This window comes from Podarcis vaucheri, assembly GCF_965113315.1.
Source record: "Podarcis vaucheri genome assembly, chromosome: 11".
In the NCBI taxonomy this organism is placed as follows: domain Eukaryota; kingdom Metazoa; phylum Chordata; class Lepidosauria; order Squamata; family Lacertidae; genus Podarcis; species Podarcis vaucheri.
In genome coordinates, this window is record NC_138749.1 from 23,120,983 (window position 1) to 23,144,319 (window position 23,337).

Consider the following 23,337-nt stretch of genomic DNA (forward strand, 5'->3'; position numbering starts at 1 on the left):
GTATGACCTTTCTGCTAAGAAATTACAATTAGAGATAAAATTTGTTGGACAAGGTGATGACTACAGAAACAAAAACTGAAGTTGATAAGCAGCAACCAGGCATTATTGCTGGGCTTGCTCAGCATTTTCTTAACTGTCTCCTGGAAACTCTCACGTGGATATATTTCCCCATCCAATTTAGAATACAAGACTTTGCATGGTATTAAATAAAACACTACTCCAAAGGATTTTTGATAAACATTTAACTGTTTAGCAATACTAAAACAGACAGTTAATTATAGAAAAACATGTCAGTGCACATATGGCAGCAGGATAAATTATGCACATCTGGATTACTTTTGGCACGAAATACAGTTAAGTGTCTACAGCCAAATTTAGCAATCTGTCACTAACAATATGTACATTTATTTTGAAGATGTTAAGGCCTCAAAGTAATTTTTTTTAAAAAAAATCTTCATCAACTTTCCAGATCATCTTAAGAGAACAAACAGGTGACAAAACATATTGCTAAAATTGCCCATGGCTGTATAAACAGGAAGAATTTCAAATCTCTTGCAACAGACACAACAACATCCATAATTTAAAGGAATTCTATTCCCTCATTGATGTATGTTGAAATCTAGGATCAAAACATTTTACAACTAACAGGGGTAATCCGCACAGTAACTGGAAAGTCTGTTTGGTACTGAGCAATGGTATCTCTAGTAAAATATATCATCTGCCAACAATTATTATTATTATAGAGTAAAATACAACAGAATCACATGTTAAAAACAGCATATGTGTTATTTTGCAGGGCAGAGCTGAACAGAAAACAAAACAAAATGATTTGTAAATTAAGCTGCTCTTTTTTGGGTATAGCAAAAATTTAAATCTGGGCAAATGTGGATTACCATGCAAGACTGCAGAAATAAGTCTTATTGAATTCAATGGGGCTTACTCGCAGCTAAGTAGGGTTAGGATTGCAATGTAATTATTTTATGTAGTTATTGTTTTTATATACGTACTGCTTTTCTACCCAAACACATAAAATGGATTACAATTTAAAATATCAACACAAACAAATGCTACAAAATATTCTCAGACTGACATTGAGAGCACCAGCTTCCCGGATTGGGCTTCCTTGTTTCTGCCTTGCTTCAGGACACAGAGATCTCCAATTGCTAGTAAGGCAATAGTTTTGTTCTTTTTAAAATTTCTATTCTGTCTAATTTCCTAGAGAAACTCAAAGTGGCTAACAGATCAAATATCAGAATGAAAAACGCCCACAATCTAAAGCCAGTCACAAAATAAAAATATTAGCATAAAACCAAAAACAAAAGAATGGACAATTCCAAAGCAACCATTGAAGTATACACCAAACCAAGCCAACGACAAACTTTATCAGCTGAAGGTCTTTTTAAAAAGTAATATAAATAGGGTGCTAATATACATTCAGCCCAGGTTCTCCAGATGGCTTTAAAAACATGTTTAAAATGGAGAACAAGCCTGTGATTTCCTGTCCAACCTAAAAATGGTGTGGGTGCAAAGGATCTAATGTATGGTGTTTGAAGACAACAGTGCATTACCCCTATTCTAAAACAGAGAATCATTACGTATAAAACATATCCAAGAGTTGGAAAGAATGTATGCTTTACTGAACCATTTAATTCCTTCAGGGAAACAGACCCACCCTGCTTCTAAATGTAAATTCAAGTGTCTTTATAACAAATTCAAAGCCAGTAACCCAGCCCAGCACTGTGCTTCAGCTACAAGCCATGACAAACAACAAACCAGCATGATAAACAAAATAGAAGAACAAAACTTGTATGAAAATGGGGGTGAAAAAGGCAAAGTGAAAACAGCAAACAACCTGACATCACATCATCAAGGCAATCCTGACCCTCGGGAAACAAAACAATCATTCCCAGCTCTGCAAGAAAGCAGTGACAAGGAAAAGCCTAGCAGACCACGTTGAAAGCGGGGAGTCTGGGGATCACCCAAAATGATCCACGCTGCACTGAAGTGGTGGTAGAGGGGGATTATGGCACAATGTTGGAAATTCATGCCCAACACCAGCTTGGCCTTCCTGCTTGGCCCCTCAGAGGACTAGTCCAGTAAAATTGTCTAGCAACAGCAGCAGAGAACCCAACAACTATCCTGACAAAGTGCCTGTATCACAAATATAACCTATTTTACACAGTAGATATAATTTATTGCAGACATGTTGGTTACATTCTGAAGCAAGCTGTAATAACCCAAATTACATTTTTTTAAAAAAAAAATTCCTTCCATATCGCTTTTGCAGTTTGGGCCCTTTCTTTCTCTCATTTATAACTGTATAAATGTTCAACCTTTCCTCCAAGGAGCTCAAAGGTTATCTGTGTCCCTAACAGCCCTATGAGGTATGCTAGGTACAGAGTTGGTGACTGGACTAAGGTCACACAGTGAGCTTCATGGCTGACCAGGAATTTGAAGCCTGATCTCTCAGGTCCTCTCAGCAAACTTTTTCAGCAGGGGGCCGGTCCACTGTCCCTCAGACCTTGTGGAGGGCTGGACTATATTTGGGGGGGGGGCAATGAATGAATTCCTATGCCCCACAAATAACCCAGAGATGCATTTTAAATAAAAGGGCACATTCTACTCATGTAAAAACACGCTGATTCCCGGACCGTCTGCAGGCTGGATTTAGAAGGCGATTGGGCCAAATCTAGCCCCCAGGCCTTAGTTTGCCTACCCATGTCCTAGACGAACATCAACCACTACACTAAGCCACTACCTTCCAGACTATGCCATAAATATCTCTACAGATCTCTTAATACTTCTCATTAGTTCTTTGTAGTCCAAAAGCAATGAACACAGAGGCAGACTGAATTTGATATTATATATAATTTTTAATTATACTGAAGTAAATAATTTAATCCAAATTGGAATGCTTTGTAATACTTGCTTCCTTCATAAAGATTTTAATAAGTCCCTACAACTGAACTTTTGTGGAAGCCTGAAACTAGACTGCAGACAGGTAAAAAGTGTACAATGTAAGCTAATGTTATGATAAGCTATAGCAGCATAACCTTTGCTATGGGAATACAGCTAATAACTTGTAAGGGAATCCATGGATAACTTTTGTCAGCTACAGCTTGCATCAATCTTGTTAACACCCCTTTTATTATTTCAAAAGAATGTAATGCGATATTTCAAGTTTTGTTTTTATTACTATGTTCTTTTAGGTAATCCCCACAGTTCGTTCAGCCCATGCAACAAACTCACTCGCTGCTACAGCAAAACACATTTGTTGAAATTTGAAAGCAGTGCAAAGATCTAAAGGTCTACTGCTAGACGAATTTTCTTGCCAGGCACATGTACAAACATATCTTAGCAGACAGTTAAATTCTTCTGAGGTCAATCACTCAAAAATAATATAAATGGCTGCCTGCAAACAAATCTTCAGCAAACATTGGAAACCAATGCAGAGTTGAGGAAATGCATTCATATCTCATAAATATATCATGAAAAGTGTAAATTGCTTTCAAAAATTTAATATTAGAGCTTTGATTATAAATACACCGTGGATCTTAAGTGCCAATTTTATTTAAAGTGTCAACAAATACTCAGCAACAGATAGGAAAATAATGAAACCCTCATTAACAAATGACAGCATTTTAGTAATAATTACTTTGTGTTATTAAAACTCCACATTACAGATAGGTAGCCGTGTTGGTCTGCCATAGTCAAAATAAAAAAAAACATCCTTCCAGTAGCACCTTAAAGACCAACTAAGTTAGTTCTTGGTATGAGCTTTCGTGTGTATCTGAAGAAGTGTGCATGCACACGAAAGCTCATACCAAGAACTAACTTAGTTGGTCTTTAAGGTGCTACTGGAAGGAATTTTTTTATTTTAAAACTCCACAGTGCACCAACTGGAGCCAGATACAAAACAGTAGCTGTATGCAGGGTTGATGTGTATGTGACAGAACCAAATACTAACTGGTAGTTCAGGAGGCAGAGCCAACTACCTGCTGCACCCCAGGAACTATGCCATTTCCATATACTGCTGCAAATCTACGGCTGAGTTCTAACAGACTAGAGACCCTAAAGGTCTTCTTTTTTATGGTGAAGACTATTTGTTAATTCCCATTTTCCACCTACTAAGAAACCTATGCATTTTGCCTAAAGATAAAGAAGGCCTGGTTAAGAGTCAGCACAATGAGTGCCGCTAGCACAATAGGGTTCCCCCCCTCTCCTCCCCCCATTCTGACCTCCACAAATTGGCTCTGTGGGGTCAGAAGAACTCCAATAGCAGACAGGAGAAGGGAGATTGTTCCATCAGCACATGCATTCTACTTGCCTGACAGGGCAATAGTCTTAACACAATGTTGCTTTCCACCTTCTGTTTGCTATGTTTACTATGGAGAGTTCTGGAGAACTAAAAAGCTTGCACACTTTGGTTTTGCCCTAATATGGGACAGCACATCTTCCTTTACTTTACATAGCCATTTGCTCAAACATACCATAAGTAACAAGATTCATGCCTGCTAGCCCTATCTCTCTAGCATGCGTGTTCTTTGGACACTATGTAGAAGCATCCTATACATCCAACCATCTGAGGGGATTGGGAGTTACAAAATTAGAAGGGAGACAGGGTCAGCCAATGCAATCCCCTACTATGCACTGGATCAACTGTCTGCACAGGAAAATTTATAAGGGGAATGTCATAGCTCAGGAGCAGAGTACTGCATGTATAAGAACCCAGGTTCAATTCATAACATTTCCAGTTATGGCTGGGAATGTCCTCCGTCAAAAAGCCTGGGAAGTGAGTCTCTGCCTGTCAGTGTAGACTGAGCTTGATGGATCAATGGCCCCGACTCAGTAGCAGCTACCTGCACTCCCAATACCAATATGTAGCAAGTAATATATATTTTAATATGACACAACATTGTAGTAGCAAGGTAGAATTTTCTTGGCACTGCTGATAACTTAGCAAAACGTAACTTTTAAACTAATGTCTCATCTGATTACACTCAGGAACATTCTGTAATTTTAATCTGATAACGTGCCAGAAATATGCTCACAGTCTATATGTACACAGAAACGCACAGACACACACATACACAATTAAAACAAGAACAGCAATTAATTAGTAGCTTAAAAGTTAAACATACTTTTTGTACTACTACATTTGAGCTATTTGTATAATTAGCTGTAATCCTTCTCATACCTTGTATGTTGTGTGCCTTACATTTGATATATCTAGGTATTGCCCACATAACTTTTTCTGATGGAAAATAAGTTTATTTTCTCCAGCCAGTGTCCCAATATAAATTATAGCAGGAAAGCAGACTTCTACAGTAAATCACATCTTATTTTGCAAGGCTTCAAGGTTTGAAGGACATCTCTGCTAAAGCTTTCAGTAACACGCAGCTTGCTCCCAGGGGGCTTTAATTTGCTGCTATGGTGGTCTTCACATTGTCTTTTTAAAAGTAGTAACTATGATACATGCTGAACAAAACCTTCTATTATTTGAGAGAACCAGTGCTAACCTTACATCTTGTGTTGTACGAGATGTGTCTATGCCATTAATTGCTTTTTAAACACTCTTTTATGGAGCAATAAAACTGGTGAGCTGGTAGACATGTCTAATGACTTTAACACAAAAGAACAAAAAAAGCACAAGACCAAAAAAAGCATATACAGTACATAAAACAGTATATAGATTCCAACTTGGAACACAAGTTCTGCCAGCTCCTCCTCCGAGCAGTTCTTTTTTACCCTAAGAGGCTTTTGAAATATCTCATGAAGACTTGGCATATAAATATTTCAGAAGAAGAGAGAGGTATTGTTATAACACAGTAGGCTCCTGAAGCGTAAAAAGTGGAGTTTTCCAAGGGAATAGGCTTGTTTTTCTAAGGCCAAATGTACTGTTTACATTTAATTAGCAACAGAATTAGAAGGCACAGTCCTATAAACACTCAGAAGGAGTAACTTCTGAGTAGGAGAGTACGGGATGGCACCAATACCTCTGTTCCACTTGTGCAATGGAGTTTCTTTCTATTCACCTCTGCAGCCTATCACACACTCTCAAAACCTTTCAAAGCAGATGGGGGAGCGAGGAGGGGAGAGGAGAGGAGAGGAGAGGAGAGGATGAGTGGAACTCTGCTTGTGCAGAATTGGCTACAACCCTAAGATTTCCATGAATGACTACAATGAGCCCACTATAGTCTTAAGGGAATGGGCCACAGTATCACTAATTTGAAAGTCAGATCTCCGATTGTGAACTAGTGTGGAAGTCAGACAGTTGTGAGGCAAATGGTAGAAGGGCAGAGAACCTCAAGAAGATGAATCTGCTGCTTCATGAAAAATTTTTCTAGCTGAAAACAGCTGCCTAAGTAAAATTCAACGTGACTACAACACATTAAGGAACTCAGTGTTAGTTCTCAGCCCCTCTGACCTCAGAAATCATCCGCCTAACCATTTCTATCTAGAAAATCTCATATGCGGGCCAATTTGCCTATAGCCAATTTCCAGACATCCTACCTATTTTTGGCATGCAGATAATTCTTGTTATTCAGTAGTTCTCAAAATCCCCATTGGTCGGTCAATTCCCTGACCAAAATTCAGCATCTAATGTGAACTATTTAAAAATACCTATAAATCTCATTAAACATCTCAGTTGCTCAAACATTACGCAGTCTTTAATAAGAATTAGATTAAAAAGGACACAACTTTTGTACAAGATAGTTTGACTATGGATGCAATTCTAAACACACTTACTAGCAATTAAGCACCACTGAAGATACTGGCACTTAATTAAACCACAAGAGTGAGATAATGTAAAACCCTTTGTCTGTGAGGAGTGGGGAGAGAAAGTATTAATATCTCAACTAGATAGCATACTCACTAAGAATTAAAATGACAAATAAAATCCTAATTTGGCATTACCGGAGTATATGGGGTAGCTTATGGAAAGAATTTAATCCCCTTTCCAGAGAAGCTAGGAACATAGACCTCCTGTTCTTACACCCAGTTCTGTGATGTCTGGCCAACATTGTAATTAAACTTTCATACTTTCACTGGATAGTTTCCAGTGACTTACAACAGCATGCAAATGGTGCAGGTGCCTATAGTAAGCTCCAAGAGAAGGGGTGTGGGTTGGAAGTAGCCTATATAGCCAGCCAAATGCTACCAGGTAGGAAATGTTCCATGAAGTACTACAAGTAAGAGCAGTGCAGGCAGCAACACAATGATTGGGTACACAAATAAATATTGCAAAAGACTACCGTGCATGATCCTTTGGTATTCCAAGTCATTGGTAGCATTCATGTTTCTGCAAAAGTATGGTATTTATGCTCTGGGGAGAGGGGCAGCTTCCCAACAACATTTTTATGAAATTTTAAAGCCTTCAGTGATATTGTATTGCGAAAACCACAATCACAGAATCGAAAGAGGAATCAGTGCAGCAAACCCAGTGGCAAAGCATCCGCAAGAGCAGGCAGTCCAGCCATCTCTTGAAGCTTTCCAGTGGGAGACCCCTCACTCCATTAAATGGTTCCAATGTAGAACGGTTCTTACCATTCAATCCAATGGTGCACATATGTACAATCTGTTTGGTAAATACAAGGAGACCAGTTTGCACATTTTTATGCGATTTACATTTTAAGGATGGGGTGAAAGTTTGAAGCAGGAGTGTTCTGATCATGTGAACATTCCTGCTCAAATAGTTGAAAGAACTGAGGTGGGCGCAGCTCTTAATCTCCCTGCCATGTGCGTAGTATTTCAGCATGCCTCAATGGCAAGGACTTCTTCACTGGTATTCATAGAATCATAGAGTTGGAAGAGACCACAAGGGCCATTGAGTCCAACCCCCTTGCCCCCCCTGCACAAGGCCTACAAGTACGAAAAGTGCTGCTGAGGACTGAAAGTTCACATTCCTTTCCACAGGGGATGTTTGGGGCAAGGGTCTTCTCTGTGGGGACTGAACTTTTACTTTTCCCAGCAGCCCTTCAAATTAACCCCTACATAAACTGATAGAGAAGATGTCTTCCATCAGTTTGGATAGTGGGGTTCCTGAAAAAACTGTCTCAAAGCTCCCCTGCACATAGAAAGAGGGGGTTTGTTCCTAGCACCCTTTTATCCACAAGCTTTATTCAGGTGGTCCATGGCACAATTCCCCGTGAACAATTTGAAAATTGCCATGGGTCTTGGTGGACCACTTAATGTTTTTTCTACCCATTGTAGCAATTGCAATCAGCTGTACTAGATGCAATATGATTTTTAATTGCATTTATACAGACATGCTATGGACTACCTGAATGAAGCTCATGGATCCTAGTTTCAGAACCCTTGTCTAAAGTATGCACAGAGCTGGTTTTGTGATCCAGTGGGCATAAGACTTAGTTATCTAAACTTATAGGAGAATACAAAAACAAAGTGTGCCTTACTGTTTAAGAGCATCCATTTGTTTGGCTTCCTAACGCCTGAATGAACAATAACATAGCTTGGAAGACTGCACTTTCATTTTTGTAAATGACAGCTGGGCCAGAAATAATCTTTGCTACACATCAACCACTATCAGTGCAACAGCTTAAAAAGTATATGCACACATCACTTCAGTTCTCTTAACACCCAAGTGTTCAACACTGCTTCCAATGTAGTTTCAAGGCAAAAAATAAAATTTAATAAGTGGTCATAAAAGGCACGCCATTATCAATATTCTTTTTAATATATGAAAGCATTAGTGCTTAAATTACTATTTTACCAACACAAAACCGTCAACCATTAGCATGGTTGTTTATACTTACATTTAAAGCAAAATGATCGAATAAAGCTAACATTCCAAACCTTTGGGAACTATGATGCCAACCACATGCTTGTGCAAAAATTCCCAAAGTATCAGAAATAAGAATTCTTTTGGACAGAAGAGTTTCAAACCTTGTACATGAACAGCAGATTTGCTTTGGTGTTCCCTGACCTGTCATGAAATAAACCAGGCTTACTACTCTGGTCTAACAAGTCTTTTTCACACTGTTCCATCACACTGCATCTCTTCTCCACAGATACTACTACTCTCCCACTCTCTGTCTAGCCATCCTCCCATCAAAGCAAACAAAATGTTCACTGTAACCCTACATTATTGCTCATTAGATCATAGATTAGTGGAGTGGAACCGCCTGGAGTTCCCAAATGATAGTGACACTTTAAAAAACCCCAAAACCATACATGAAGGAAAGAAAGACTGAGCATGGGGTCACCCAGATCAATGATCAAAAGAGACCAAAGGATGAGGAAAGTCCCCCCCCCAAACTATTCTGTGTCATAAATCAGAATACAATCACACAACCTTCCCCTCTTTTTATTCATTTTGATATGCAACCATTTGAAGCTTTTTCACCCTTTCAAAATGTGGAAAGTCAATTTCCTTTTTTTTAGCATTCTCAGTTTTCCATTTCTTTAAGGATTATTTATTATATCTGTCTATTGGCCTTTCTTCAGAAACCCAAGAACTGTGCCCATAGAATCTCAGCCTCTTTCAAGGTACTGGCTGAACTTGGATCTACTTACTGCCAACCATGGAACTACACCATGGAACACTTTAATGCCATTTCTTGGACCCAAATAATAATGCATAATTATTTAGCAATTAACATTTAGGTTTCACTTATTTCTCCATTCCAAGATACAGCTTCTTAAGTGAGGAGTACTATTATGCCATTGTATCATAGCTTTCTGACTGGCAGCCAAGGTGATGAAAACCAGCCAGCATTTTGAAACAATGTATGATTTCCAGTAACTAATGTCAAACTTTTTCTTTAAAAAAATCAACTTTGTGGAGAAACATTTAAAGTGGCCTTATTTAACACCTATGCAAAGGAGGAAAAGCAATCTAACGTTCTGGAAGCAACTTCAAAAGTAACCACGAGAAATGGAATTGACAGCCAGCTCTACATTTGAAATGCTTTTAATAATCTTTGATAGTAAGAGGTTGCCCAAAGAAAACAGTAAGCAAGTTGTGTTTTTCTACATACTTGGCAGAACAGCTAAACCACAAACTAATTCTTATGAACAATGGGGGAGAAGCTAATAGCAAACAGCATGCTATCTGACTGCCCTATAAAAGGTGTAGAAACATAGTCCAGAATCCATATTAGACAGACACATACTAGAGAAAACTATGCAGAACTACAGATTAATTTCCTGCATTTGTTGTCTCAGCACTTTCCACTGCAAAAGACACAAGCTTCTACAGTGGTACCTTGGTTCTAGAACTTCAATCCATTCCGGAAGTCCGTTCAGCTCCCGAAACCATTCAAAAACCAAGGTGTGGCTGCAGGAGCTTCCTGCACTCAAGCGAAAGCTGCATTGAATATCTGACTTCCGAAAAACATTCACAAACCAGAACACTTTGTTCCAGGTTTCTGGCATTAGGGAGCTGATTTGTTCCAACAACTAAGCCGTTCGAGAAGCAAGGAACCACTGTATTAAAAATGAAAGCAGCAGTTTTGTTTCTTTGGCAGTCATATATGCTTCAGAACAAATCACAGAATGGTTCAGTTTCCATGTACAGTCTTTATATTCTGATACAGTGGTACCTCGGGTTAAGTACTTAATTCGTTCCGAAGGTCCGTTCTTAACCTGAAACTGTTCTTAACCTGAAGCACCACTTTAGCTAATGGGGCCTCCTGCTGCTGCTGTGCCACCGGAGCACAATTTCTGTTCTCATCCTGAAGCAAAGTTCTTAACCTGAAGCACTATTTCTGGGTTAGCGGAGTCTGTAACCTGAAGCATATGTACCCTGAGGTACAACTGTATTATCCTTTAATACAAACACACACGTGTTCTTTGCAGATTTTCTACTACAGGCAACCCCCAATTTGCACAGGGGTTGCATTCATGACCCCCCCCATATGCGTTTGTGGAATGCGCATAAGCCTGCCCCATTACGCCCCCTGTTTGGCACTCTTCCAGGTCCAAAGTGTCCCATGCACAAAATGAACACACAAAAAAATGGTTGCTACCTGTATTCTTGCATTGGAATCTCACATTTGTGTTCTTGAATGAGAAAATTGTTGTTGCTGTTTTACTATATTCATTATATTTACTATATTCAGCAAAAAGGAGCGGCCTGGCTCTGTTTTCACCAAGACCAAAAAAAGGATGGCTATGGTGTACATTTAGTATTTCCCACAGTATTTCTCATTGCTCACACTGACTGGAGAATTAAGAGTACCAGAACATGACTTGCCAACTAAAACTGCTGAAATGGTTATCACTTTATTTCTTTTAATTGCTCTGTTAATAACTGCTGATGATTGAACGTCAAGAAGGTCACCTTAAATTCCCCACTTCCAATGCCTTGCTCTTGGGAACATAAAATGTATTCCAGTCTTCATGCAATGCAGCTTTGCAAAGCTAGTTTGGAACTTAGAGCTTTCTCCAGTATTTCAAAATATAGATATAGGACAGCGCTATACTGATTCAAATGGGTCTTCTTTAAGCAATGAATGTCTGGATCTAAGCTTGATATTTATGGGGAACTGGAAACCTGACAAATAACGTATTTGTATAGCACAGTCACAGGTACAGGGCTTGAAGCCAGATACCAGAGCAAAGCTTCCACTGCAGCCATTGTCCAGGCTACTAGTTAAGACTACAGAGTCGAAGGCGTGTTCTACCACATTTCTAACACCTTTCGGAAAATAATTAAATATTAAAGCTTAATAGTTAGCTAAAATCAGTTTTGCTTTGTCCCAAAATAGTATTCCAGATCTTATTCCCCTGAATAAAACTGTATTGCTATATTACATAACAGACTTCCAATAACGTGTTTGAACAAAACAGTTATGTCCTCAAATTCAATGACGACCAATGATAGAATACAGTTCTGGCAAAATAATCATTACAAGAACTTAATTATATTAATTACTCTGCTTCTAGCTGTATAAAGATTGTTTCTAGATTCTGGATAGCTGGTATGTCACGTTTCTCTGAGGGTGTATGCTTGTCTGCTGCTGAATCATTGTTCACTGTAGAAATGAGAGGGGAGAATGATTTCCTATTCCTCTAACAAAGTGCCATTATACACTAGACAGACTACATTTCAGAACAAATAATGGAACAGACATTGCCCTTAGCATTATCTTTAATTCAAAAATTCAATGCATCCCACTTGGCAGCAACATTTACAAATTATAGCATATTCTTTCTACAAGTTAAAAGCTAGTAGTAGATGCAACACCAGTATCTTTTTTACATTAGATTTAAATATAATATAGTAAACTCTTATTATGCTAGAACACACTATATAACCTAGCTGACCATGCTGGGAGAATGGCACAAATACATCAGCTTTAGTAACTGTTATTCATTACAAATGGTCAGTTAGGTTATGGCCAACGTACCCAGATAAGCAGCAGCAGTATATCACATACATTTCCAGTGTAAGTGGAATGCACTATAATTGTAAAGTTGCCAGGATGACAGCCTTAGGACAGGTCCTGGCCAGAACTCTTGCAATATTTCATTTCATTGCTGAACCTCAATGTTCCGTAACTAATTTCCACATATTTCCCATACATATGCACTTGATCCTTCTGGGACTGCAGTAACAGCTTTTTAAATCTTATTTTTTTTCTTCATAAATGCTGAATTTGCATGATCACATCAATACCTCTTGAATTCGTGTACACCCTGATGAATCCCATGTCACGGGGGCCCTTCAGATAGAATGGCTGTAGCCAAAATATAGGCATGCAAAACAACTTGTTTCAGCAAAAGCTAAACCTGCTTAACAGAAAAAGCTGGTTGGTTTTTAAAATGCCCTCTGAACAGGAAGAAGGGTGAGGAAATGGCCTGCAAGAAGAACTGCCACAGCTGCATTCAGGTATCAATGGATCGCAGAATGCAGTGCTGAACATGCTATCTTCTCACCACAAGTGGCTTCTCCAGGGTGGCAGAGCCACCCATGGTGTACAAGAATACCCGAGGTAATATTTCTGGGTTAGCAGAATCTGTAACCTGAAGCGTGTGTAACCTGAAGCGTATGTAACCCGAGGTACCACTGAATAAGAAAAGGCATTCATGGAGAGTTCTGGCCCCTCTCCTTAAAAAATAGCACTGGGGATAACCTAACCCCTTTCACCTTTTGACTTTTATAAATGATTGTAAAAAAAATTATTATCTCCCCTCACCCATTGCTGAAATATTTAACCTTCAATTAATTTTGGGCAATAGTGTAATGTTCTATTGGAAATAAAAATTGGAAATCCCTGGAAAAGATATAGCCTTCTTGATAAATAATGCATTTTAATTACTGCCGTCTCCCCCTTAAATTGAAACTTTTTATTGTTTTAAAGTTTGCTTTATAAGGGATATAAAATTAGCTTGCTAAGGTATATTTAACTGTTTGGGTATAATGACATTTAAATACCAAAATTGTTTTGAACCAATTGGTAATTGCAGCATACCAGGAAGGGAAGGGGGCAAGGCATTTTAAGTACTGAACTACGAGGTAGTCAACTAACAGAAGATTCTAAATGTCTTATGAAACCAGCCCACACATCCCATTATGTCCTTAGGCCCTATGTTTGGGAAAATACAGACCCACTTTCCTCTTGGCCCCTCACTATCCAGTTCCATGTCTTCATCACCATTTCCACAGGTCAGGGCTTTCCAGGTCACTGCCTATTCTTTGAGGCGATCTAACAGTCTGCTACTTGACTTCTTGTAACTCTTGGGTGGGTGCCAACTGGACCCGTTGAATTGTAAGTTTTTATTTTGCCTAATAAGCGTAGAACTTCATCTATTGTCACCACTATCTGCCTCAGTTCCTAAGACTTCCCTTCTACAAAGGTTAGTTCAGGCACTGGGATCCGCCCTAAATCTTCCAAGGGTCCCAACCACCTCCCTAGATGGCTTCCTGCTATTGATAAATTTAAATAACTTCTTGTTGTTCATCTTAATGTTTTTAGCAACGTGTTCATCAAATTCTTTTTCAACATCCCTTACTGTCTGTTTCCACATTTTTCTTGCCAAAGTTTGTGGGTTTTATGGTTCTCTTCATTTGGACAAGTCTTATTGCCTCTATAAGCTACTCTGACTCTGAACCACACTAGCAACCAGTGGTTTAGAGCAGGGATAGCCTTCCAGATCTGCACCAGGCAGCATAATCAATGGTAAGGGAAGATGGGAATTACATGTAGTCCAATAATTTCTGGAGAGCCACAGGTTTCCCATCCCTGATTTAGAACCTTGAACCCATCCAGCATATGACAGACAAAATCTGGCAGCTACTTTGTGTTAGAACTGTTATTTTTTTCCTGAAGTGAAAGCTTCATTAAATGTTGTGCTGTGTAAGTACAGATAACCTCTTAAAACCAACAGTTTCGGAAGCACCCCGCCCAAAATTCGTATTATATTCAATTGTCTGTAATAGTAGTCCAACAACTTGTTTAAAACAGAAGGTTGCTGATTTCCAGGAGCCTCGCGTGGCACAGTAAGCTGATCCCTCAAGACATCAAGGGTATAGCATTTGGGTGTAGTCAGGGCTGCATAAGGAATATGAATGAAGGGAATTGCTAAGTAGTTTATCTTGGCCTAGGGAATTCAAAGTCTTGCCACTGGGCTTAAGACTCCTGTTGAGTTAGGATGATGATACCAGGGTTGTAACTGACTTCCTATTCTGATACTCTTCACTACATAGTTGTCTGGGATGGAGGAAAGGCATGGTGCTTCACATTTATTTACACCAAAACGCAACTAAGAGTTTGACTAAAACAGACTTAGTTTGCATTATTATCACATGAAAATCCTCAAATATGTGCAAAAGGTAATGCATGGGTAACAAAGAAGACAAATGGTTAACAAATGTGTGTGTGTCAAACTCTAGCAAATCATATCATCAGGTCCAACAACCAACAAGCCTCTGTAGGCAAAAAACAAAAACCCACCACAAAACCCACGAGAGAACACCTAGATAAAAATCAAACTCCACAGAATGGACAAGCTTGCCACACACACAAAACTGTGAGTCGACAAGGAAAAAAAGTCTGAACAGGCAATTAAAAAGAGGGGAAGCACAAGGCCCAGATGGGTTTTCAATGGAGTACATTTTCAATGGGTATCTATAAGAGCTTCCTAGACAGCATTATAGAACCATTCAGACAAAGGTTCCTGGACGCCATTCAAAACAAAGGCAGCATTATAGTAATTAGCAGAAAATGGAATGCTTAATTAACTGGGAAAGAGCCTACACTTTGCTCATCATACAGCCCCATCAACTGATCTATTTGGATGCCCAGAAAATAGGTAAGGCTTGCCGCTAAGACTGGAAAGATTTTCTCTTTTCCCCCAAATTAATAAACCAAAGCCAAACTGATTTGACCCAAGAGGCTGCTGCTTCTCAGTCACCCTTAAGAAGCACTGGGGTTTCTCAATCTATTTAAAAAACAGCTTGTTCAATAACGTATCAGGATTGAGAGCCGGAACTTAATGTACTGAAGAGAAGATACAACATACACTGATGAACAGAAGGGTTTTGTGTAAATAAAGGCTTTCTTGATTATTAAAATGGCTTTAGGCTGCTCCCATCTGGGTTCTAACAACAGAGTGGAGACATCCACATATGAAAACCCACACTGGGACAAATGGGGACAGAACACATTCTTTTTTCTTTTTTAATTTTTTTTTCCTTAAAGATTTTCCTCACTTACTGAAGCACGTGCATTGTCTCTTTCTTCAGGTTGTGTTTTCTACAGATCATTTGGATTTGTTGTGAGACATTGGTGCTATATACAGTATACGGTTGGGAAGAAAAGAGTGGGGACGGGAGAGAGGAGTGGGGTGGTAAAGCTTATGTTCTTTTACTTAGTGTATGTGTGGGGCTTTTGTGTCAGTGTCACTTGGGTAGATTCTCTTTCTGTTTACTTCTTATGTTTCTTTGTTGGTGAGAGAAGTTGGGGTGGCCTAGGGTGTGGTTGATTGTCTTTGGTTGGCTGCAGTGGGATTTGTTTGTGCGTGTGGGGTGCGAGCTGTTGGGTCAAGTTAGCCATATTGAATCATATGCTGTGGGTGGGTTCATGTTGTTGTCTTGTTGGGCTGTGTATGTGATAAAGAGGAGCCATACTGGAGTGAAGGCGTCCTCTTCTCTTTCTCCCCATGTCAGTTTCAGTCTATTGGTTAGCTTTTCTAGTAAGGCTGTTTCCCATACTACTTGATACCAGTGTTCCACGTTTATTCCTGACAGGTCCCTCCAGTGTCTGGCTATGATGTTTCTGGCTGCTGAGAGTAGGTGGGTTATGATATCTTTATGGTGTGAGTGAGCATTGTTATCTTGGAAGATGTTCAATAGGGCCAGTTCAGTTTTAGAGGAAAGGGTATGCTGTTGTGGGAGTGTTTTCGATTATGTCTCTCTCCAAGTGTACCTCTTGTTTTGTCTCATCTTCTAGAATGTATGGGATTATGTGGCACACTTGGTTGGCAATGTAGTATAGTTGGGTGTTGGGGATTCCCCATCCTCCTTCTGAGGTGAGGAGGTGCAGGTGTTTGGGGCTTATTCGTGGCTTTTTGTGTGAGAAGATAAACGAGTGTAGTTTTTTCTGCCACTTGCGGCATTGGGTTGGTAGAATCCAGATTGGAAGGGTTTGAAATAAGTAGGTTAATTTTGGAAGGTTGGTCATTTTGATCATGGCTATTTTAGCTGAGAGAGTGAAGTTAGGATTACTCCATTAATTCAGGTCTTTGTGATTTTGTCACCATAGGGTTTCTAATCGTGGTGGTATAGTTTGTTGAGGTTTCTGGTTATTTGTACCCTAGGTATCTACTGGATACGGCAGAGTTTTATCTTTGTGATGTTGGTGAATTCTTTTTGGAAGGCGAGTGTTGAAGCACATAGTCTCAAATTTTGCAAAGTTTACTTGTAGGCCCAAGGGACAGAGCATATTCGGAAGCATATCTCTGAAGTCCTGTTTCTAATATTAACCTCTGAAGGAGGGACTTCTCAATGCAGGAAGTTCATCATGTTCCAGAGATTTTGAACATGCAGATCATTCTGGATAAGCAAGGAAATTCCAGCTTAGGATATTACATTACAACTACAGGTAACAAACAGTGAGCAAGTCATGCTTCTTTAAATCCCTACTTCCTCAGTGTCTAAACTGGCTTGCTGAATATTAAATATGACCCCTAAAAGAGTTTTTCTCTGTGATTTGCCTCCTGTATAAATCATGTGTTTAGAAGCAGCAGCACATTTCTAAACATTAACTTAATTTGTTAAGATGATCAAATAAGAAAGCATAATGTTCAATGTTAAAACAGGAAGTCATCAATGTAAATATACTATCAAAAGAACTGGAATTCTATATCATCTTGGCAGCATGCAAACCAATAGAAAAAAGCCACAATCTTACACTGGGCATTTGGTACCACCCACTCTGGAATATACCTATAATTTTAAAAATCACACCTAATTTGAAATTTTGACAGGGACTAGAACCTCCAGAGACTTTTTTAATGTTTTTGCATTTCTTTATGACATAAGCAGCTGACCATCATTTTCAAGACAACTCTTTTCACAAGCCTGGCAAAATTGGAACTATACTTGATGATTCGATAAAGTTGACAGTCTTTACATAGACTTTGTTATTCTAACTCATATGCAACTACTTGTTCTACATGCCTATTTTATAGCTTTGTTTTTCATCTTTTAATTTATGTCTGTAGTTATAATTGTTATATATGTTTTATATATATTATAAAATGAAATAATAATAATAAACTTTACCCCCCAAAAAGGGAAGCCATAGAATAGAGAAGCTATAAAAATTCTCAAGTTTTTAACATACTTTAAGGGTATGGATACATGTACATTGCTTTTCACATAAGCAAGTAATATTACCAAAAATTATGGATCTGATTCCTTGGTTTGCAAATTAAGTTACATGTGTTTTTCTTCTTAATGGGTTGGATAAATAATCTGTACAATGCTATTTTTAAAAATGCCATATATAAAGAAAAATATTTGCTTAAAAAGCTTCAAATTTGGAAAACGTACAGTATACCTCCCACAAGTCAATACCACTAACAGCTGTTGCAGAATCTTCTTGGCTCTTGCATAGTTTTAGGCAAAAGGGTTTTGGAACTACTAATCAGCATTCATACAACATTTCAGATTGGAAAATGCTCTGTGGTCTTCAAGATTGCCCTTCAAGGTACCACTGTCACTATTATCACCATATTAAAGATTGGTAACCATATCTGAGAAACAGGCCACCCAATGCATATATAGTAAAGAGAGGAAATAATGTTGACCTTTAAATTCCTAAACAGCCTACGACCTGGATACTTTAAGAACTGCTTCATCAATAGGAATCTACCTAAATAATGAAATCAGCATTGCATGCCAAGGATCCCATTCACGTGCATGCAAAGGTATGGGCTTCTGAATTCACATATCCCCATCAACAGTTGCACTCTCCTAGCTTCAACACCACCACCACCACACATCAGAAATGTCAAAAAGAAAGACCACGTATTTTGACAAGACAGCACTAAATCCCTCTTTCAATAAATGCATAATTTAATGAGCACCGTTTTGCATTAAGCACAGAAAATTGATTTTTCTACTGCTAGAAACTAAGGAACACCTAGGCTTCATTTGTCTCTTTAACTAGAAGTGTAACTCTTGTTTGAGTTAGGTTTTTGTCTTTCTTCTTCTGTGAAAGGATTAAGTCTACAGCGAGTCAACTCTTTTAAAAAGCTAATCTGAGATCTAAGAAGGTGCCTTACATTGAGTTAGACCATTAGTCCATCGAACTGGCAGTATCTCTCCAGGGATTCAGACAAGTGTCTTTTCCAGCCCTACATTGAGATGTAAGAGAATTAACTCCGGGCTTTCTGCATGCAAAGCATATGCTCTTCCACTGAGCTATGACACCGACACATGTACTTTTGCGAACTTTTCATATTAGTGAAGGATACAAAAAAGAAAGAAAGAAATGGGGGAAGTACAAACACTAACAGGTTTATTGTTGCAGATTAACTTCTCGTGGACTACAGTACCACTTCATCAGTTGCATGAAGCTACACATACGATAGAGCAGGTTTAATCTATGATAGTTTGTTCCGGTTTTGGAAATTTCAATTGGCCCAGAATTTGACAGCTAGGTTAATGTTTGGTGTTAGCTGCAGGAAGTGCATAAAACAAGTATTATGTGAGCCTTGCTGCTTGCTCATTTGTTTCCAGGCTAAATTCAAGGTTCTAGAGCTCACCTTTAAAGCCCTTAAACAGGTCTAACTCCAGGGTACTTGAGAGAGCTGGTTCACTTATGTTCCTTCCATTGCAATTTGGGAACGAACACCTGTTGAAAATCCTACCATTTATCAGGCCGGTGGCCACGATCAAACGTTCAGTGTAGACCAAATTATGGAACCATAATTACAAATGCACAGTTTTGCCCATTCCTCACAGTAACCACATTATAGACAAGATTAACCCTCACCCTCCTGGAGTTGGAAATCTGTGCTAAATTTTTAAAATATGAGGAGCAGGAACTGCAACTTAACCGCTAACCATTAGCATGAGAGTAAACATGAAAAGCTTTTATACAGAAGTGTGTATATTGCTGGGAGCTTCACGCATTGGAGGACAGAGAGTGCTAAGGTTGTTCAAAAAATGAAAACAAGATTAAACTAACAGCAAAAAAAATATCCCAGATTAAAAAACAAACAAATAAACAATGCAGGCAGGCACTTTCAATAGCTTTTGGTGAAGTCAGTTAAAAGCATCATTTTCCCCTTAAGCAAGATGCGTTGAAAGAAGAATTCATCAAACCCTTACAGGTCCTGCACATCACACAAAAGGTCCATGTGCAGAGTGTGTGTCTGTGCACACGCTCTCTCTCTCTCTCTCTCTCTCGCTCTCTCTCTCTCTCACACACACACACACACTTCCCATCACAGCAAATAACTAGGAGCATATAAGACCTTGCTGTGTTAAACATACCTCTTGTACTGAACGAGCTGCTGGCTTGTCCTGATGATTGGCCAATATTAAAAATGGCAAAGTGCATAACTGTGGATGCTGAAGCGCAGAGTGCAGTTCATTTCTAGCAATTTCTAAATCATCTTCTGAAGAGGCACTGTCTAATACAAATATTACTCCTTGGGATCCTTGGTAGTAACGACACCAGTACTTCCTAATATTGTCAGCTCCTTTAATGATAATTAAAAACAAAACAAAAACAGAAATGTTGTCAGACCAAAAAGAACAATAAGATTAAGTACTCATTTAAATAATCAACTAATTGATGCTGTGAACCGCCCTGAGATAAAGGGTGGTATGCAAATTTAATAATTAATAACTAATTCCACAGCTTGTATATAAAAATAAGCGAAGTCAATCTCTGCTCCTACTCATGTTCATATTTTAACCTTTCACACTCTCAGTAAAGTGTTATCAACTTAATGGGACATACTTTGGTCTTTAAAACATGGCCAATCTTCTCTGTTCCTAATACCAATATGGCTACTGCTTTCTGGCATTACTTTTGACATTTTAAGTGTTACCTGTTTTGCGAATTTTTTAAAAGTTGGATAAAAATATGTAAATAATAAAAATTCTTCACTTTCATCACAATACCTTCATCTCTCTGTAGTACACTCATCCTAATACCTCTCTGCTCTATTTAATGGCTTCACTTCCCAATTTACAAATATTATTGGTTTTTAAACACTTTTAACTCTCTTTTGGACTGGTCCCTGCCTTCCTTACCAGACACTCCACTACTATTCTCATAATTCCTGCCAGAGGTCTTCACAGATCCAATGCCACCTACCACTTAAGATTTTTTTTTCCAAAATGGCATTTAACCCTTCGTACAGCTCCTTTAAAGGCTACTTATTCTGCAGAGCCAATTTTTATACGGACTGGAAGAACTTCAGCTGATCTAGAGAGAATAGAACTTGCAAATCATCATCATCATCCAATAGCAGTTTATCAACCCTAGGACTAAAAAGGGTAAGTGAATTTGCCTTTTGTTTTTCCATTCATTTTTACTTTCCCCTGAAACATCTCCAGCTGTCTGTTACTCAGATAATGAACTGACAGGACAATTTGTCTGTTCCAACTCAGAAATTTTGCCCTTATGCAACTGCTAAGCACCATATTGGGCACTAACCCAATGTCCTCATAGAAGGCTGTCAGCGTCCGGCAAAAATAAAAGCAGACTGCAAGCCTTACATAAATGAGAGTTCTGTTTAAATAAAACAGTAACTTTTTCTTCAAAGGAAAAAAGAGAAGAGTCATGTTTCTCAAGCAATCTTTTTCATCTGCAATTTATGTCAGCATTTAACAGATAGATTAGCAGCTGACCAATTTAATCCCATGCAGTGAGTCTCCTCAAAATGTAAAATTGAAAATAAAGTTTTTGATTTTTCTGGAGCCACACTCAATGCATAAACGAGATCATTAACATGTTGATCAGTAGGGTGATCAGAAACCAACATGCAAGAATTTCATATAGGTAAATATATCCTTATTAAATAAGTTTAAAATTTAAAAGATTTGCCTTTTGTAACAGCCACAGAACTAAAGTTGTTTGGAATTGAATACAGCAAACATATTTTGCCAGAGACGCAATATGTCCTGATTTCTATCAATATACAAGATTCTACTCGCCTCTCCCTTCCTATTTCGAGTTTCCTTTAAGATTTCCATTCATAAGCAACTCAGTCTTGGGAAAATTACCAGATTTCCAACCAGTATCACATCCAATACTTCAGACACAGTTCATAGAAGATTCTCAGTTCAGGAATAGGCAGATACTACTGGCAAACTAAACAGCTCATTGTTTTTTCCCCTTTGGTTCCCAATAAGCTTTCTTGAGTTGTTCCATGAATATATGGATGAAATAAATAAATACTTAGACAGCAGCCTTGGACAGCTTCCTCCTTTATCTGAGGCCACTGGCGGCCATGATTATTATGTTCTACCACCACTGTCAGAGACAGTATGCTGGGCCATTGGCCACTTGAGCAATATCGCCAAATGGGAAGCATTTCATCATTAGCTACTTTTAAGAGCAATACTTCCATTAAAGGGGCATCACCATACAGAACTGTTTTCTGTATGGAAACAATGGATACAGTGGTACCTCGGTTTTCAAGCGCCTCGGAAGCCTAACATTTCGGAACCCGAACGCCAAAAACCCAGAAGTAATTGCTTCCATTTCCGAACGCGCCTTGGAAGTCGAACGGCTTCCGCTACGTTTCCCCCCTCTTTTTTCTCCATTGACTTTGCCGGCCTTCCTTTGCGCCTCAGTTGTCGAACATTTCGGAAGTCGAACGGTCTTCCGGAATGGATTACATTCAACAACTGAGGTACCAGGGTATGGAGATTTAATAATTGTGGATTAGTATCTTGGCTAGAGTCTGCTTAGTAGATGTAAGTAATTGCAGCTGTAATAAATTGCAGTTTTAGTGTGGTAGCACCTACACTTGGGAACTCCATGTCTATTGGCATCAGGCAGGCATCTTCACTGTACCACTTTTGGGGTGCTTAAAACATTTTTGTTTAGCTAAGCCTATCCAGGCTCATATGTGTTGACATGTTTTAGTCTTTTTTTTACTGTTATTTTAAATTATGTTTAAGTGTTTTTTATTGTTTTTAACTGTTTTTAATTGATCATTTTAATACAGTGGTACCTCGGGTTACATATGCTTCAGGTTACAGACTCCGCAAACCCAGAAATAGTGCTTCAGGTTAAGAACTTTGCTTCAGGATAAGAACAGAAATCGGGCTCCAGCGGCGCGGCAGGCCCCATTAGCTAAAGTGGTGCTTCAGGTTAAGAACAGTTTCAGGTTAAGGACGGATCTCCGGAACAAATTAAGTACTTAACCTGAGGTACCACTGTACTTATAGGTTTTACTACACTCAAGCAGTATCTGCGTTTTGTTAAATGAAGTAAAATAACTATCTCTTCAATGTGTACTTCAATACAGTAGCCTAAATTGACAATACCATTCATATGAATTAGGAGGTTCTCAGGTTTTTTGCTACTCAGGGATCTGTCTTGGCTAAAGTTTCAAAAATTCTCATTCCTTACTCTGGGTGCACACTCTTTCAAGATACCACATTCCCAGCATTTGTATGGACTTTATTTTTAATGCTTTACTAGTCCTGAACCAGTGTCAGTAGTACAATAATCCATCTCTGCACAATACATGACATAAGACAGAAGTAAAAGCCAGATCACTATTGCAGGCCATGTTCAACTAATGAGTCCCACTAGCAGAAGCCAGCAGAAAGTCTTCTGCTAGCACAACATGAATCCCCCCTCCTCCCCGCTTTGACTGGGAGAACCCTCAGAA

At 38.8% G+C, this 23,337-nt stretch overlaps 1 protein-coding gene across 7 annotated transcripts in view; it reads right to left on the reverse strand.

Moving 5' to 3' along the window:
- The window catches only part of ARL15 (ARF like GTPase 15), a 185,918-nt gene that overhangs the window by 65,431 nt on the left and 97,150 nt on the right, over positions 1-23,337 (reverse strand). For all 7 annotated transcript variants that reach the window (XM_082242250.1, XM_082242253.1, XM_082242249.1 and 4 more), the window contains one exon: positions 19,973-20,181. In XM_082242250.1, the coding sequence (XP_082098376.1) occupies positions 19,973-20,181 (209 nt within the window). The remainder of the gene's footprint in view (positions 1-19,972; positions 20,182-23,337) is intronic.